Source organism: Neolamprologus multifasciatus, chromosome 17 (genome assembly GCF_963576455.1).
Source record: "Neolamprologus multifasciatus chromosome 17, fNeoMul1.2, whole genome shotgun sequence".
NCBI lineage: Eukaryota > Metazoa > Chordata > Actinopteri > Cichliformes > Cichlidae > Neolamprologus > Neolamprologus multifasciatus.
The window spans coordinates 7,290,761-7,310,878 of NC_140455.1; the positions used below are offsets into that span (position 1 = coordinate 7,290,761).

Consider the following 20,118-nt stretch of genomic DNA (forward strand, 5'->3'; position numbering starts at 1 on the left):
TTTAGCGCTACAACCTTTCATCCAAATTGGCAACTCAAGGTTTTAAAAATCTCCAGTTTTCAATTAACATAAATCAAAAGTTTGTAATAAGGAGCCAGACAAGGAGAGTTTCTTCTTCTTTCTCTTTTGATCGGCACAGACAGGAGCCACGGCTGTCAAATCTCATCGCTGCACATCAGTGTCCCTCATAAGTTAAACTTAGACAGACAGAGGAATTTATTCCTCCTGGCTAATTCATTCCTTAGAGGAAATAATATCAATTTACTTGTTATTCCAGCTAATAAACACACACACACACACACACACTGTGAACTTTGTATATTATGGCTCATTGAAACACCTCTCCTAAAGAAAACAAATTCAAGACCTAAAGATTTATTTGCAGAAATAAATGAATCGTAGCCTTCTGTCTTTTTCACTTGCTGCGCTTTTTATTTACTCGTGTGTTTAAAAGTCATTGACAACTCTGCTCCACAGCGACGACATGATGATGACAGCCAGCACACGGCTCCCTGTCTCTTAATAAGCCCCGGTCTGCTTTTTCTAACTTCCGACTTTTTGTTCTCTGTGATGTGGCAACATGGTAGTTTGAACCAATTGGCACATCTTGAGCTGAGCCTATAATTACAACTTTTAACAACGCTTTTCTGTGGCACGCAACAGCCATTTTTTTCTAGCTGTGTGAGCACAAAGACAGGCTAAATGCTTTGGGTTTGGAAATCTAATGCTTCAGCTTTAGCGTTCTCAGCAACAGTTCCACAGCAGGGGCGAAGGTGTCTTAACAAGCTCTGTAGAAACTTTTCCCTCCACGGCTACGCCAGCTTTTTAAGAGTTAAAACCATGATCACTGAGACGTTGAGTTCTCGGTGAGGGCTAACAAATGTGCTCTTGACAAGGACACAGGCTTTGATTGGCGTATGATAAACTCCTTCATCCTGGCTCTTGCTGACATCACATGTGGCTCAGCAAAACTCTCTGCCCTGAGAGACTTTCCTTGTAGGATTAGGATTAAATCAGAATGAGGCTCAGTGTACCAGCCCAGGAAAAGCACTAATCATGCTGCACTAATTAAATGTAAGCTTCTTTTTTTGGTGCACCTTTCGTTGTCAGACCCATTGTGCCATTTTGCAGCACAGAGGAAACTGGATAAGCAGACGAGTGGACATAAGTGGAGGCCGGACTGCATTGTTCAGTAGATTTTTTTCCAATGTTCGGCAACATGCTACTATTCAAAGACCTGTTCCTCATTTACATCCCGTAATGCAGTTTGGGAGCAATCAGTAGAAGGTGTGCGATACTGTTGGTTTACTCGTTGCCTGAAAACGAGACAAGAGAACAGCAGTGTTGCCCCCCCCCCCCCCCCCTCCCCGCTCCGGAACTGCCTCCCTCTCTGCTGCCTGTTGACTTTGCAATTGATTCCTGTGGGTTTGTCGACGCCATCCCACACTCCGCCGCAAAAAAAAAGCAACGTGCTCGAGTACGTGTCATCAGAGAGGAAACACTCACTGGCTACTGGTTGATTATTCATTGTGGATGCAGTGGGACTTTTAGTTTAGCTTTCTTTCCTTCACTGTCTTTCTTCATCTTTAGTTAGAAACCTCCTCTCCCTTCAGAAATTGCTATGTGCATTAGGGCTGCAGAATGACACCGCACTCCTCCTCCACTTTAAACTGGTAGGCAGTGTTGGGGGATGGTGGGCAGCAAAAAGGGCAACAGCTCGCCTTCAATTCACCCACTGTTCCATTCCTCAAAATAAGCCTAGATAATGACCAAACATTGTTTCCTGGGTGAGTGACCTGCTTCATCACTGACCTCAAAACGCTGAGTGGATTAGTCTGTGTTATAGCACACAATTATCAGTAAGTATCTGCTGAATCTGGAAGAATATTGATTAATATATTACTTACTTTGGCATTTTATAGCTTTGAGGGAAACACATCGGCACTTTTTTCATGTGGTTGCCGTCGATTGCTTGCAGCCGTTCCCCGATTTTGCAGAGTCGGAAGATTGATTGATTACTCTCAAACCCTTCAGGTCAACTTAGCTGAAAGATTGTGAACAGGCAGAAATGTCTAGCTTTAGAAGTGTTGGTAAGCACATTTCTTTTCTGCTGAACGGAGCCAGTTGAAGTTGCTTTTTCTTACCTGTTTTCAGTGTTTATTATAGATTGTGTGTAAATGTTTGGCATCGCCACCATCATGTTGAATATTGGTTTGTGGTCCAGAATTCTGAATCCCAATACTGATCATTTTGTCTTGCTTATTTCTGGAGTTTACAGAGACTATATTTGGATAAGAGGGTTTACTGTAGCATCAGCTGTTGGTTTTTGAAGAGTGGTTTTGAAGCCTCAGCCTTACCATTGTGACCATTCCCATCACTCCCAGCGTTATTAAAAATGTGGACACACATTGCACATTTTAAAGGGCTTAAACGTAATGGGCTTAAACCTCCTCCAATATAGTTATAGCAATTTGTATGTTACTGTGGCTCTTTATAGGTAATAATATGTTTAACTAAACCTCAGCAAAGACACATGTTTGTTGGTAGTAACATCACTATAACCGCCACCATGAGCCATATCTTTTATCACATCTACTGTATTTGTGTTTAAGTTACCACGTAATGGGTTGTTTGGCCACATTTTCTAAATGTGCCCATGCCACTTACGATATATTCTTTGATCTAGGATTTACAAAGGTTTTAACTACAACAAAAAAATTAAAAATCAAAGAGTGCTGCCCCAGACTTCTTCAGTCCAGCCTCTCTGTCACTCTCAACTATTTTCATCTTTTCTGTTTTCTGTTTCCAATTCATTGTGAAAATGAGACCGTACAGACACCACTTTATCTGCCGGTTTAGAAATTTGACAGTCCCTTCATTGATTGAGTGTGAATAGGGGCATCTGTTGAATTAATGAAGCCGTGCAGATGTAGATGACTCTTTGCGACCATGGTTTTCTTCTGTTCGGCTGGCTGGTTCTTTTCCCTCTCACCGGATACACTCCAGACTCCTCATGTGCTGCCTATTGAGTGACTTTTTGTCCATTTCAATGCTCTATTTGTATGGAGAATAATGATTGATGGACTTTGGGGGTGGTGAGCTTGCTGTGTTCCCAATCTGCTGTTCCCTTTAGCGCCTGTTTGGGGAATCTGACTTGGCCAGCACTCAGAATGGGATCAGAGCTATTTCTGGGGGATGTTTTGGTCACACTGGCAGTTGAGTTTGAGAGTTGGCCCTGGTTGCAAGTTACAGAGAGCTCACACCTCTGAGCTGAAACTGGGAACCTAATCTATGCTGACGATTGCATGGTTGGGTCTGGAGGAAGTCAACAACTTTGTGAGGGCCGCACTTCAAAACCAGAACAGATTCCTTTGCCGGATGTTAGATGTGAAGTTCAGGTCACATAGTTTTCTCATAGCTCTCTCTTTCTGCTCTGTTCTTCATTTTAGCACCAGAGCAGCTGTGGAAAACTTTTCTGGTCTCTTTAGGGGCGAAAACATTAGTGAGAGCAGATTTTTTATATACTGTAACTAAATATACATAAATTGGAGGTCACACAAAGGTAGTTCATAGAGCTTTACGACTCTTTTCTAACTTGATTAGTTTTCTTCCAACTACAAAAATTCAAAACTTCAAAAATGTCCATCACAATTTTCCAGATGTAATGTCTTAATTGGATAGTTTTTTTCCAAGCACAAGTCTAAACCAAAGCTCATATATTATATTAAAAGTAAAAAAATCCTCACAAGGAATAAATTCATTGTATTGCTTCATAATTAATTATCTGACTCTATGAACACAGTGCTGTCCAATAAAATAATTAGGCTCCTTAAACAGGATAGCTAGTTTGAGTGTAGCGTTTGACCTTCTCTCACACTTCAGCTCCTGTTTGTGACCGAATGGGTTGTTTGTGTCAGCAGACGGTGGACGGTAGCTGGTAGCTGTCTTAGGCTTCACCTATGTAAATTTGAGTCACTGTGCTATACCTCTTGACCATCATTTTAATTTTTAAAAACTGGAATTATCAGAAAAATAATGTGTTCTGCAGTGAAGTTTGTATGTTTTGGCAATAAATTTATAATATTTTCTTACATAGCTTAGCTAAGTTTCTGTTATGTTCTTAATTAGCAGTTATGTGTGTGTGATATTCAGCTGGGTGAAAACCAAGATGTATTATTGGTATAAATTAAGATTAAATCCAGGTACGATTAAAGTCAGCTTTTGAACCACTTACATTATAAAGTAAATTCTTTTAAAGCATGTAGGACCTGAACTGCATCAAGTAGCAACTCGCATAACCAATACCTTTAGCAAAGTTTAACGCTTCTTTGTTATTTCAACATTTGTACTGGTGGATATTTGAGTGATATGAAATACAATACTTACTTTTTAAAAGAGAATTCCTAGACCACTTTGCTTGAACCATTGCTATTTTTTTAAAACATTAAAAAACACCAACAGTTACCAATTTTGGAATCGAGTGGACCATGAAGGATCCACCCAGTGCATCCACCTGGGAAAATAAGGGCCTATTTGTGGGCCACATTCAAAGGAACCTTTAAATTTGGACAGGCTTCATTGCCTTGCTATGCTGTAAGCAGTTTCCAGATGTGAAGGATGTAGCAGCTGAATCGGGATGCACAGTGTATGACTCAACTATACAGGCTATGCTAACCAAGCTTGCTAGAAGAGGTGGGAGATATAGCATATCGTAATATTTCAAGGACATTTGTGATAATTATATTTATGACAATGCTGAAGAAAAAAAAACACTGAATAATGTTTTATCAGTCCTCCTATCATAAAGCAGCAGTAGCATTGGGGCAAACAAAGTGAGAGCTGTTTTCCATTCTTTTTTATCCAATGAGCTACTATCACTGAAGACTCTGTGTTCTTCTGCTTCTGTCCCAAATGGTAATAATTTGTTTGTTCTCTCACGCTTTGTTGGAGGTTATCATGGTGGCTCCCTTCGTAGGTACTAAATCATCATTGTATGCTGGCACGCTGCTTCCAGTCAGTGTGAACTCATTGTGTTCCCATATCATTGATAACCACGGCATTATTGTGGACAGTATGGTACAGCTCTAATTGCTAGCTTTAGTTGATAACTTAGCATTCTGCCCTCTTTTCCAATAATGGTCACTTCTAGGCTTCCAAAATATGGTGGCTGCCAAAATGCTAACATTGAACTTTCAAAAAAAAAACCCTCCCACAAGTGAAATGGTGATTTCATGGTGGCTAAGTCCATGAATGAAATTTAATTCTGATGCTAGTAGCGGCACTCTCTCTCATTCTTGCTTTAGCTGTGTTATTCTTTGCTATCAAATCACTTGGTCTCTGAGTAACGTTCTTCACTTACCCAATGTGATGAGCAATTCATCTCTATTCATATTCTGATATTTATTTACTGCATTTACTATATCTGTGCAGTACATGTTTTTTTTGTCTATTTATAGATAAAAAAGGAGTTGCATGTCAACAGTTACCACATATCTTCTAGTATGTTTTTCACTCGAGGCAGTGTAGTGAGACCGATGTGGCTGCAGGCTGACTAGAATTAGCAGCCTCTCTGTCATTTGAGTTACAGCTGAGGAAGAAAAGGCCAGCAGCAGTAGGCGAGTGAGGCTACATGAGGAGTGCTTTGGCAGGGGGCCATGTTGTGCTAGCGAGGAGGACTGCATGCTTGGATATATTAGCAGAGGTTTTGTAACCATTGTAATGAAACGGCCCTGCTCCTGCAGCCGCTGAAAGGCCTTCCAACACCGAATGATTTGGAGCCAAGGGGGAGAGGAAGCGGCTTAAAGCTGAGCTTCGGTCACCGGGTAAAGAAACTACAGGACAAGTATGCCATTCACCAGTTTATTTACACTCCCCTTGTTTGTCAGCACACCCTGGTCCTTTTTGTTTCAACAGTTAACACATGCACATTTGGCAGACGTGCTTGTATGGGCACATGCACTCAAGTGAATACCAGCAATTTTACAATCTTGAACTCCAGATTATTGTCTCCCTCCAAGGCTTATCAGATTATATGCAGAGCAAATAGTCTTTCTCATGTTCACTGTCAGACACACACGACTAATACACAGTCTCACATTCTTGCTGACCAGGTGCCTGATAATTGTTTAATTGGAAGACACTTCATATTGTCTCGCTATTATTTCCATCTTGGTTGTCTTGTGTCTGCTGTCAGGTGTATTTGGCAATGAACTGTTTTTCCCTCGCATGCACCCACACCCTACACTCCCTATTCTTACACCTGTCTGGTGCCAGTACTGTGATAAAGCATCGCCATAAATTCCTGAGCTTTGTTAAGAGGTGTCAGCGGCCGAGGGCAGCAGGATCAGGAAAGGCATGTGCTTATGTGTGTTTTTATGAAAGCACTTTTGCTTTGTGCTACAGTAATACGGTGGGTGCATGTCCATGATAAAATGTTGGAGGTTGACACAGTTAGCCAACTCAGGTGTCCTCCAGAAGAATGCAGACCTTTTGCCCTTTGACCTAAGAACATGGCCCTGGAGGGCTGGGTGTCAAGTCATCGCCCCTGAACCTAAGCTTGTGAGGAGTCACGTTACCCCGCTGGCTGCTGCCACAAGGCCAGAGGCTACAGAGGACACAGCTTTCATGTGTGTGTATGTGTCACAGTCACGCAGTGCAAGTGTTATTACCTTTAGGATTAGTGTGTGTTGCCTCGGTCCATGTTGATTATCCAAAGAATGCGACAGCAGCAGAGAGCTGATGATTCTCGCTCTAGAAGGTGAATGTATTTGTTAGTGAGGTAAATGAGCTAATGTAGGTCATAAAACGTGGCTGCTGTGTTTCTACTGTCCTGTGTTTTAATTCAGCAATGATGCAACAGCTGTCCTTACTGCACTGGCACAAGTTCAATAATTACTGGGATGACAGTTTGATTAGAAACAAACTTTTTCATCCAAATTCAAAACTCAAGACGTGTGCACGGATGCCGCGTAAAGGTCTGTAACTAATATCATCTATCTGTGTTAATAACACAATGCCAATATTTCACTTTTAAAAATCACTGATATTATAAACACTAATCATGATGCTCCTACACAACTATTAAAAATATCCTTGTTTATATAATCTTGCTCAGATATTTCTCATATAAATCTTTTGACGCTGGTGCATTTTGCCTTCAAGCTTAACTTGAACATGTTGAGGCTGCCCAAACTAAGAGATTAGCAGAATCTACAATATTATAATTAATGTTATACCATGTTTGGTTCCAGTAGTACAAGCATTGTCTGGACAGCAACGGTACGGTTACTTTCCTTAATCAGATATATGCTTAGTCTTATATAAAGTGTTGTAAAACAAATAGCCATAGGCCCATTTTAGCAAGGATATTGCCTGACATGTGTTGTTTTCCCGTGGCTGTATTGTTACCACTTTAAACAAGAGACAGGATTGTTTTTACTGTAAATTAAGTGACAATTCTCAATGTTTATGTACAGCCTGTATTAAATGCATGTTTACCAAATACACTGTTGTGCACAAAAACCCGTGGGTTCAATCCAATACGGGTTCTAGTTGTACTCTATCTGATCCGTACTGTAAATCAAAATGAGTTATCTGTTTTTTCATGAGGAATTTCACTTGTAAACTCCTCCCAAAAGCTCTCTGTATACTATCCCTGATGTTTGGTGTATTTGCACTACCAGTGGTCTCCACCCATTTTTTCCCATCTTACAGCACCTCTATGTCTATTATAGGCAGGAAGCTGTGACAAGGAAGGCTACTGAGCTGGGCTAAAAGGAGTGTAAACATGGTTTGATGAGGAATGTGAGAGAACAGCCGTGTTCATTTTGTACATTCACCAGTGGGCTTGCCAGCCTTCCAGTCGTCCATCTAGACCTCGGAGTGCCTGGACAAGGGGTGCCTTTGTCCCTCATCTGTCGGCTACACCCTGCCCTGCTCCTGCCCCCCATCTTACCCTTCTCTCCATCCTGTTGCACCTCCTCTGCCTCCCTCTTTTCACCCGTGGGCCCTCACCCCAGAATAGCACAGCGGGTTCCCTCAGAAAAATAGAACTGGTGAAGTTGGCAGGATCAGGCGCTCTCTGCTTCTTCCTCTGTTCACTTTGTCGCTCTCTCCATATTTGTTCTGTCTCTTACATCACTATTTGTTTCCAGAGTTTATTCAGAGAAAGTAATTAGCCATTCAAAACAAAAACTACATTAGTGGCTTAAACAAGGAATCTCAACTCAATACAGTTCATAGTGTGAATGGGTTGAATAGCTTCTCAGTGCCAACACTGAGGAGCTATTCACTCGTGTTGCTTAATATCTAGGCCAGATCTAAAAACACTCATCAAAAGACCTTCAAAAAGTAAATTCCTTCTCTGAATCATGTGTTTCAGCTTTAATCTTCCATGACCCATGCAGTGAGGTATCAGCTCTTTAGTTAAAAAAAGGCAGGTAAGCCATGGAGGGAATCTTGTTAAAGGAGTGCTGAAAGCAGAAAATAGTTATTTAAGTCAGGTTCAAGCTTCCTGTAGGGCAGACTAGGCAGGATGCTCATAATTTGACATATTCCACTTTAATCACTCAAATCGTAGCTGACTCTGTGTCAGCTCTTTCCGTTTTTATGCCAGGTAGATTTTTGGGGCTTGGAAGATGACAGTGTGTTTGGCTGTGGGGACTTGAATTCAAACCAATAGAAAGAATATACAAATGGGCTGTTGTCAGTACAAGAAATGAACTATGAATCAGATTCCTGGATCTGAAATGGGTGGCTTGTGTTGTGAGTTCCTGATAGCAGAGCCTGCAGCTAATTCTTTGGGGGTTTTGTCAGTCATTGGCATTGCTTTCAGATACAGTCAGCTATTTTAACCATGAATGCTCAGACAGACCCAGAGGACAGAGAGGAGACAGAGCGACTGATGTTAGTACCAATGACTGGTAGGGAATAACTGTTTAAGTTTATAGCAAGTAAAGAGACCAAAAATGGTAACTGGTAACACATTAGCCTTAACAGCTGTGTCCGTATTGAACTTAAATTCTACTGCAAATTCTCCAAAATAGACTAAAATATTTGAATTATTTACCATACAAGAAAAGTATGATGAAAGCTTAAGTCCTGTAGACTAAACAGTGGTTGTCAGACACTCTATAGACACAGAAATTTTCATGTTCATTTAGACATCAAGGTAGGCGAGAGCTGCCTACAAGGTCAACCCCAAATGGATATCTTCCAGCTTGAATAATGACTGAGTAATTCTACCTCAGCCCTGAAGCAGCTGGTGTCTCCGGAAAGACATTTCCCTGCTTTTCTTTCTTTTGGAAGAGTAATGAGATTCCACTAAAATTTCCATTGTGCTTAGTTGAATTAATACAATATATTGCAAAGAGGCCTCAGAAAGATATTCAAATTTTTCATATTACATCTGTTTCAGCAACCCTTTTCATCATAACCGTTAATTATCTTGAACATAGCTTGGGTCTACATATATAGACTGTAGCTGTATTATAAAGTGCTGAAGTGTTTATATGAAGCGTTGCCTCCCATATGTGTCTGTCACTGGATTACTGGGTTTTATGTAAACCTAATCACTTGATGATGTGCTGTGAGGGTGTAGCACTTTCCTGTAAATTATGGTTCACGCCTTTGATTTTAAATTTCTTTTTTCCAGTCTATATCTAAGTTAAATTATCCTGGGGAACCGGTAGCCTAAAGAATTTGTGACTGATGGTTACCTGTCTATTTCTTTCAATACTACACAAACCCTGCACTCCCTATTCCTGCACCTGTATGGTAGCAATACAACCTTAATGACTAAATAAACATGAAAATACAAAGAAAGAATAATCACATTTTCTCTTGTCCTGTCATTTCCTTTGCAGATTGTCTTGACCTGCCCAACACCGCCAGCTTTTCACCTCCCTCCAGCCCAAACCCGGCCAAGAAGAGCAGCTCCATCAACTGGTCCTTCCCAGACAAGATCAAGTCCCCACGTACCGTCAGGAAGATCTCCATGAAGATGAAGAAACTCCCAGAGCTAAGCCGTAAGCTCAGCGTCAAGGGGACCCAAAACAACAGCAGCAGCAATGGAAGCAGTCAGCTAGAACCGAGGGCCCATTCTCCGAAAGCAAATGGCAGCGGGTCAGAGGTTGTCTTGCAGACTTCAGGGCCTCCTCGGTTAGCTTCATCTGGGGTTGGGCAGGCTAGCCGTAATGTGATCTCACGCTACCACCTGGATAGCAGTGTGTCCACACAGCACAGCTTTTATAAGAAGAAAAGCAGTGGTAGCTCAAAGTCTGCCAGTAAAGGTGGCTACCTCAGCGATGGTGACTCACCAGAGCTGGTGGCCAAATCTGGCAAACATGGGTCTGGAGAGGGGAAGGGAGGAAAAGGCAAGGATACAGAAGGAGGAGGTGGAAACTCCAGAATCAACGGCACAGAGCTGGACATTGATGCTTTCCGTCATTACAGCTTCTCAGAGCAGCCCAAGTGCAGCCAGTACATCTCAGGACTGATGAGTCTGCATTTTTATGGTGCAGAGGACCTCAAACCCCCACGTATTGACTCTAGAGATGTCTACTGTGCCATCCAGGTGGACTCAGTTAACAAAGCACGAACCGCTCTCCTCACCTGTCGAACGACCTTTTTAGATATGGACCACACCTTCAACATTGAGCTGGAGAATGCCCAACACCTGAAGCTGGTAGTGTTCAGCTGGGAGCCCACACCCAGACGCAACCGTGTTTGCTGCCATGGCACAGTGGTACTGCCTGCTCTCTTCAGAGTGACACGTTCCCACCAGCTGGCGGTAAAGCTGGAGCCACGTGGGGTTATCTATGTCAAGCTGAGTCTGATGGAGCAGTGGCAGAACTCATTGAACGGTGGTCCAGATGGAGACAGGGAGCCACAGGTGTTTGGTGTGGAGGTGTGGCGAGTGGTGGAGAGGGAAAACACAGGACTGATGGTACCACTTCTTATAAGCAAATGCATCAATGAAATCGAGAAGAGAGGCTGTCAGGTGAGTGTAATTCTGTTCTCGTTTTCCCCAAAGAATTTTTGTCAAAAAATAAGAATAAAAGTACAATATCTCTGTTTTGAAACATGCATATATATATATATATAGTCTAATCCTCTTCTCTAATGAGTCAGATTCATTTTTAAATAAGGCTGGTAATGTCCAATTTTAGAAATCATTTTTAAAATAGGAGGGAAAGAATGGCTGGAGGAATAATTCCACATCCACAGCATCTTTTTAGCTCCATGAAATGAGCACACACCCTGCAGCCATCAGGAAGGCTCAATAACCGGCATGAACTGAATGGACAGAGGAGACGTAGCACACTTAATGATGTCACAGAGTTTCTGGCTTCCTGAGGCAACTGGCTCTTTTATTCAGGGAAAGAGGCTCAGAGTTCAGAGGTTGCTGTAGTCATAGCAGGAGTGACAGAGGAAATGAGAGTTCATGAGGCCTTTGACACCCAGCATAGAGAGAGCACAGAGAGGAAGAAGCGTTTCTCCTAATTAGAACTGAGACAGCAGCAATAATAACGTCTGACCACTGTTTTTGACTCATCACTCTAGAGGGGCATGCAAGGGCCAATGGCAGTGCCTTGCTTGCCCCTCTTGAGTGTTCTTCACTGATCTCTCTAGAGGGGCATGCAAGGTTCAATAGGCAAAGTTTTGGTGCCTGTGCATTATATTAGACTCTGTCTTCTACCACCTACGGCAGTACAGCAGTAGTGGTAGCAGCAAACCTTCCAATTTATAATAAATTGGAGAAATTTATTTTTTTGAGCTCCAGTAAACTGTTTTTTACTCTCCAACTCCAGTAAGCCTGTGGCTTAAAACTTAAGGTTGCATATTAGCAACACGTCTGAAAGTCTGACTGGTGGTTGAATTGCACTGACATTTAAACAGGAAGAGAAATACAGCTCTCAATCACCTACAGCTTCGTTTTAGTCTTCTTTTTTAACTTTTCACTTTCTGTGAGTCAGACAGTGTTAAAGTGCAGTGTTAAATTGGTTTAGGGATATTTGTGCGGTATACACAAATATAAGATGTGAGTCTGATGGTAACCACTGCCTTATTCACTCTGTAATTCTGTGCTGTGATATCTGTCTCTGCTTCTCCTTCACTCAGTCTGACAGTGTTTGTCGTCTGCCCCTCGCAGCTGTTTTGCTGCCTTTGTTTCTTTACAAAGATGCAGAGCAGCCTTTGTACATGCTATCAGTCTGAGATCAAGTGTAAGGGCTCCTCCAGGCTGCAGGCAGATAGAGTTCACGATGAGGATGACACCAGATCGCAGAGGAATTTGCAGGTTGTGTCACCAAAGCACGTATGGCTAGACGTGTAGCATTGCGCCTTTTCAAATGGCTTTATGGAGACTTTTTCTCTAAGTCTCTTAGAATTGTGTGTCCTCTGGGCTTCTGCGAGATGCTGGTTGTTTGTGAGTGTTTTGAAAAGACTGCAACTCATGCTATGTATGGGAGCACTCAGAGTGCTTTGAAGACAGGGGGATGTGTTTTTAAAAAGAGCTTTTATACATGCCATATATGATGCACACAGATATTGAGACATGTTAGGAGCAGCTATTCAGATGCATGCCTTTATACAGAACAGAAGGGTTTTTTTAAACAGACTTTTCATTTAATCATTGTGACTTCATCTGTCCTTTAAAGGCAGTGCCTTGGAGCTTTCATACATAGATCTTGATTACGTAATTGTTCCATGAAGATTCTTTTCAAAAATTACAGTTTATGTCATCTAGCAGTGATGATATAAGCAACAATCTTACTTATGCTATCTTAACTGGTTATTCAGTTCTTAACTGCTTATTGATTCAATTCAATTCAATTTTATTTATGTAGCGCCAAATCACAACAAAAGTCACCTCAAGGCGCTTCATAGATACAGAGAAAAACCCAACAATCATATGACCCCCTATGAGCAAGCACGTTGGCGACAGTGGGAAGGAAAAACTCCCTTTTAACAGGAAGAAACCTCCGGCAGAACCAGGCTCAGGGAGGGGCGGCCATCTGCTGCGACCGGTTGGGGTGAGAGAAGGAAGACAGGATAAAGACATGCTGTGGAAGAGAGACAGAGGTTAATAACAGATATGATTCAACACAGAGAGGTCTGTTAATACATAGTGAGTGAGAAAGGTGACTGGAAAGGAAAAACTCAATGCATCATGGGAATCCCTCAGCAGCCTACATCTATTGCAGCATAACTAAGGGAGGATTCAGGGTCACCTGGTCTAGCCCTAACTATATGCTTTAGCAAAAAGGAAAGTTTTAAGCCTAATCTTAAAAGTAGAGATAGTGTCTGTCTCCCGAATCCAAACTGGAAGCTGTTTCCACAGAAGAGGGGCCTGAAAACTGAAGGCTCTCCCTCCCATTCTACTTTAAATACTCTGCGAACAACAAGTAGGCCTGCAGAGCGAGAGCAAAGTGCTCTAATAGGGTGATATGGTACTACAAGGTCATTAAGATAAGATGGGGCCTGATTATTTAAGACCTTGTATGTGAGGAGCAGGATTTTGAATTCAATTCTGGATTTAACAGGAAGCCAATGAAGAGAAGGCAAAACAGGAGAAATATGCTCTCTCTTTCTAGTCCCTGTCAGGACTCTTGCTGCAGCATTTTGGATCAGCTGAAGGCTTTTCAGCGAGTTTTTAGGACATCCTGATAATAATGAATTGCAGTAGTCCAGCCTGGAAGTAATAAATGCATGAACTAGTTTTTTCAGGGTTCTGGAGGCCGATCCCATGAGTGAGAGGCAGGGTGAGACAGATGCTGTTTTCTGACTTCCATTCTCAATGAATGTATGAATCGACAAGCTCTTTTTTATACTTGACATGACAAGAAAAACCCTTCTACAACTTGAAATGTACCTTTTAACAGCATTCTGTTTTGCTTTAAGTAATTTTATTTTCTCAGTGGATGATGGTAAATTTACACAACAGTCTTTAACTGTGTACTTCCTTAATACTTCCTTCAATCCACACTCGAGGCCCAGAAGCTGGAAATATTAAGACACTTTGTTTTGACACAAGTGTTGTAATTATTGTGGCTAAGAGACTCAATTATGAGAGCAGCATAAAGTTTACTACTTCATGTTCTCCCTATGCATGGATATTTCTTCTACGGGCATGCCGGCTTCCTCCCACAGCTCAAAGACATGCATGCTTGGAAAATTAATGTTTCTAAAATTTTTAGGTGTAAATGTGGGCGAGTGGTGGTTGTGTGTCTCTCTGTGTTAGCCATGTAACAGACTCGTAATCTGTCTAGGGTGTACACAACAATCTGTGATAGGTGAGACAGGCTCTATCCCTACCATGACCCCAAATTGTCACACACATGAAATGGGCGATCGTGGGTTGGGTGAGTTGGGTGTTTGTCTTGTAATTGGAAGGTTGCCGGTTTGAGCCCCGGCTCAGACAGTCTCGGTCGTTGTGTCCTTGGGCAAGACACTTCACCTACCGCCTACTGGCGATGCCCAGAGGGGCCGATGGCGCGATATGGCAGCCTCGCCTCTGTCAGTCTGCCCCAGGGCAGCTGTGGCTACAACTGTAGCTTGCCTTCACCAGTGTATGAATGTGAGAGTGAATGAATAGTGAAATTGTAAAGCGCTTTGAGGGGTCCCGAAAGGCGCTATATAAATGCAATCCATTATTATTATAATGTCAGTGGGTATTTTTCACATTTACTTTTATATTTTATAAACAAAAAAATATTACCGATTGCTGACTGCCTGATAAAACAATTAGCATATTAAGTTTTGCCCATGTCATCTCCCATCATGTGTGTGTCTTTGTATGCAGAGAATACGCCCACATAAATACCCTAAAGTCAATTAAATGCACTTTTCTTTCTGCCCTTTTCCTCTTTGTTGTTTAAAATATTAAACATATTCCTAAACCAAGAAAAAAAAGCTTCTGACCCTTCCACATCACCTAGACATCATCTTTCCTCTGGATCTCATTTCTACATATAGGGTTGGCTAGTGGTGCCTGTTGTGCTGCCCAGAGGCCACGGTTCTTAAGTCCTTTTTTTGCTAACAGCTGTTCCCCGCCTGCACTCAGCTCTGCCCCAAAGAGAGAGCCTTCGCTTTTTTGTTTTTTTGTTTTTTTTTTTCTGAATGGACTTGTTGTTCATTGTGCCCAGTGACTTCTGTTTACTCGCATACAAAGCCAAATCCCTGCCTAATCTGTCCTCCTCACTCCCTCTCGTGTGAGGTTTAGAAAAACGCTGGTGGACTCGACGAGGAGAGTTCACAAATAGCTGCTCTGGTGGGATGGGGGAGACATTATAGCGCTCCTACGCTGGAGCCCGGAAAGGCCGGCGGTGTGTGTGCGAGTGTGTTTTGTGAGGAACCGGACCCAACCCGCCATTCACAGCCCACTGATTTAACACGTTTCCAGGGCAACCACACCAGTTGGTCTGCTATGCCACATACCAGACAGACACATGTAGGAGAAATTATGGTATGTCTGTAGCCGGGCCTAATCCCAGCATAACAAGGAGAGCGCTGGTGCCGAGTTACAAACATCAGATGTCTCAAGTTTCTTTAGGTCACAGTCTGGAGCCTTAGGTAAAGAAACATAAATGCTTTATAGCTTAGTCCTTTCATTTTTAATGCTGAGCTGTCACTTGGGTTTTAGAAGATCTCAGTGTTTATCCATTCATTCATGAGGATGTCAACTCTAAGATCATTTCACTTTGCCAGCTAATTTAGTGTCATGTATTACTGTTAGGTTTCATAAAGAGAGGTCCATTTGCAGGAAAATGGTCCTTAACATGTTGTCTCCAGAGTGGGAGGTTAATGTTGCTTTTACGATACTGTGTTTAAGTCTTTACCGTGCTTTTGCAATTGTCAGTTTTGTGGAAATGATTTATTACAGCAGCAGAATATCATGAGAGACTCATCAGGCTCATGACTGTTGTAAATATGTTAGGATAATGTTATGTGGAGTGATGAGTATGCATAGCTCTGGGGTGCACATATATAGTAGAAGTATAACTTGTGGTGGAATAAAACCTTTTTAAATCTTATTTTTGGTACAAAGTGACCTTTATCAGGTTTGACTGATAACAATGATTCTGTACATGCAGTGTTTACGTCCTGGTGACCACTAAGTAAAAGTTTATGAATAGCTTTTCTCAGATAGGGTTTTAGAAGTAACTGCCTGGAGGTGTTGCCAAAATTGCTCCAAAGATTTGAGACTTGCATCTTAAAGTGTTTTTGACACAGTCCAGCTCAGGCAGACTGCCTGAACATGCTTTTCTCCTTTTTCATTCCAGTCTATAAATGATCTAATTGTCTTATTACAGATGAAAAGTTAATAAGGGAGGAAATGCACATTTAGTCCCTTTATTCCACTAAGGGGTTTTGCAGTCACATCCCTCTTCCTCTGGTTTGACTGTCAATGCATAGTGCTGGATTGAGCAGGGCTAAGACGCAGTAAGCAGAGGGCCACACACTGGACAGTTGAATTGAAGCATGAGACATAATAGTGACTTATATTGAATCCTATAAATTTGGCTAAATGTGGTAAAATAGGATATTGTCCTAAGTCTTCATTTTAAAAAAAAAAACAAAAAAACCAAGAAGACTTACTCTTTCATTGTTAGTATAAGGCACTTTTGTTTCATTATTTACTCCAAACGTTATGTGTGCATCTATGAATGGGCTGAATGGAAGGATTTCTAACAGCGATACAAATATTTGGTGATTTAAAAACTAAATATTCTGATATAACAAACAGAATCAAATCAGATCCCTAACTTTTGATATGTGTAGTTATTTATTTACTCAGATCAGTTTCCTGTGTGTTGCCAAAAATGAAGGTACTCAGAGCTCGCTCTCTCTCGTGAACAAACTATGCAACAATAACACTCATAAAATTATTGAAGGGTGTTTCTCTTCTTTGCTTTTTAAATTCTTATTTGCTGATGTCGATAGTTCTGCAAATAGCTATGACCTGTCAATGATGCTGTCCTGATGATGAACTGGTCTAGAATTAGCTCCACTCTCTTTTTATTGTGCAGCTAGCTCAAACTCTTAAGACCATGCAGACCTGCATCATTGACTTACTACCTATTTATATAATGCATATACAATGCATTATATATATATACTGTATATATATATATATATATATATATACAGTATATATATATATATATATATACTGTATATATATATATATATATATATATATATATATATATATACAGTATATATATATATATATATAATGCATTGTCTTATACATGAATACATTAGTTCGTGTTCTCCTCTGAATTGATATTTTAGACTTGTAGTTTCTGTAAGTTTGTTTGCATACTCTCTCTATTACAGTTAGATGGTAAAGACCCACTGCTAAAGATTCATTAGCATAATGCTTTCTTTCATTGAAATTTAGGGGTTGTCGTGTTTTCCTTTTAGGATGCTGCAAGCTGGTTTGAGCCCTGGGGCTGTATTTTACCCATTTGTGGTATAGTGGCTAACCATAGCAAACTTTAAATAGATTCTGCTGTTGACAACAGCAACTCAGTCTTCTGACTATAAAAGCCGAAACTACAAGCAATAAATGTGCTTTTGCGGTGTTCTGTAAATTCAAGCATTTGACGACCGGGCCTTATTAGCTCATGTTGGCTTTTGTTATCAAATTCTAGATTGATAAAGATAGACACAGAGACAGTTGGCTGACTTTTAAGGTGCTGTCTCCAACCATGTTTCAGAGAGTGCCAGTACTTTAGTGGTCATTCATTTCAGATTTATTTGTCTCGCCTACATTTCTCTCATGGCTTTACTGCATAGCAGCCTCTACACACAAACATGCAATGTATGTTCAGAATAACTGGAAAAGGAGTGAAAGAATTAAACTATGGATACAGTGGATCCAAAATCACAATATAATAAAAAGTGCATAAAGATGCTAGTGTAAAGTAACTGAAAGTAGAGGGGGAAAAGACAATATAGGGAAAGTGTTAAGTTTAAGGTTTTCTGTTAGTCCAGCATTTCTTTGTTACATCAAGTCATCTTCCTGTGTCTTTAAAAAAGTGAGCGCTTATAGTGTTATTAGAAACACATACATTTGTGGTTTTTGGTCAGTTGTTAAATTGAGGCGCCCTTTTCTGGAGATAAAACAGACTGGTGTTCGTGACGTGTGAGTTTTCTGAGAAAGTACTTATGGCTGCCTTCCAGGACATTATCTGAGTGCAGACGTAGAACTTGATCGATGAGGCTGTAAAAATGTCTACGTCGCTGTCAACTGTTTGACTCTCGAGCCATGTGTGTTTATTTGACCTACTTGTGTGTGTGTTTATGTTACCAGGTGGTGGGTCTCTACCGTCTGTGTGGTTCGGCAGCAGTAAAGAAGGAGCTGCGTGAGGCGTTTGAGAGAGACAGCCACGCTGTGGAGCTGTGCGAAAACACGTATCCAGACATAAACGTCATTACAGGTAAAATGATCACCAGGAAACAGAGAAGATGCCAACAAGGCACAAGATTACTAAACACACTTAGTTTAATTACAAGGGTGTTATTCAAACCTGACAAAGTTTCCAGAGAGCACTGGTGTGTTTTGGCCTGTTTCTCTGTAAATTACCTTCTTACTTGTACTTAGCAGGATAGTTACAAAATGAGCAATGTATGCAGTTTCTAATTTAAAAAGAGATTTTCAATTTTCACTCACAAAAGCCAAGTAAAAATCCACAAGTTACCATATTTGGACAGGAATTTGAAATGCTAAGCTATGAGCTAATGCTCGCTTGCTTAGTTAGCAAGCATTTGTAGCGTGAATATGTACATTACAAAGACAGTGCTACCTGCTAATAACAGATAAATAAATGTTAGTCAAAAATGCAATTTTACTCAACTTACATGAGTACATTTAGTCCCACAGCAATTATTTGATAGAAAATTACATTAAAAATGCTCCAGAAGGCAACAGATTACTTATAGTAGCTAAGGCAGCTATTAACTACACCTGCTGGTTCAATTCAAAACAGCCACGCCCTTAATAACAATGGCAAAAATACCTTAATACAATTTAAACAGGCAAATTATAGACAAATTCACAACCCTGCATATGTATGGCAAAGCCAAAAATTCACGATAGAGACCAAAACATTTTTTTAACAGGACAATGAAAATGTTTATTTCTGCTGTAAAGTTGGGCAATTTAACATTTAATAATTTTCTGTCTGCCTCATGTGGCCAACAAAGGAATCTCAGTTTTGGCACTACCACAAAAGCTTACTTTTCCAATCCCTTGGGTTGAAGCTTAATAACTAATAACAAGTTGCAGTTAATATTGAGTAAAATAAGGGTGGAGAAATGACTAAGGACTAGGAAAAACTAACAATGAAGTTAACAGACAGCTGTTAACTGCTTCTATAGCTGTCATTAAGTAAATACTAACCACAAACCTAAAACTGGCATCTATAATAGGCATCCCATTTAATCATTTGACATGTACACATGACTCCCAGTAAAACAAGAAAAATAGTCCAGCTTCAGTATTGATCCACTGCAATAAATTTGCCTGAATGTAGCCATGGCGAATAGGTCAGCACCTGTATATATCTCATAAGAATCTATGTGTCTGTGTGTCATATCCCTGCAACATAAAGATCAGTGTGAGAGGAAGGGCCACACACACACACACACAAAGTCAAACAAATCAGATCATTGCACGCATTCGGACTGTTCTTTCTCAGTTTCAGTTTTTGTGCTTTGGGCCTTGTAAATCACATCAAATGTGGGGATTTTTATCTTGTCAAATGCAAAAAAGTCCCCCTGAAGCTGTTTGATTGTCCAACAAGCAGAACTGCAAACCTTACATTTCTAATTTAAACGCCATTCAGATTCCTGTCAGCTGAATTTCTTTTCTGCTCTGTTGCTCCCTTGAAATGAAAAATGGAAACAGTGAGCACATCTCACAAAAAGAAACCCCAAAATCAGCTGTGGCATTGAATCGAGTATTACTTCTAAAAGTGTAGCAGATTTGGGGAGATGGGGAGGGGGCGGCAAAGTTGTAGAAAATGACTTGGTCATGATTTTTTTTTCTTCCACAAAAGGAGGAAAGGACCATGGAAACCCCTGGGCATTTTAGGAGCTGCTGTTGGT

The 20,118-nt window shown here is 40.9% G+C and overlaps 1 protein-coding gene across 1 annotated transcript in view; it reads left to right on the forward strand.

The window, feature by feature from the left end:
• syde2 (synapse defective 1, Rho GTPase, homolog 2 (C. elegans)) overlaps positions 1-20,118 on the forward strand; it is a 49,226-nt gene that overhangs the window by 13,159 nt on the left and 15,949 nt on the right. The window contains exons 4-5 of the mRNA XM_085138861.1: positions 9,864-10,999; positions 18,323-18,449. Of these exons, the coding sequence (XP_084994987.1) occupies positions 9,864-10,999; positions 18,323-18,449 (1,263 nt within the window). The remainder of the gene's footprint in view (positions 1-9,863; positions 11,000-18,322; positions 18,450-20,118) is intronic.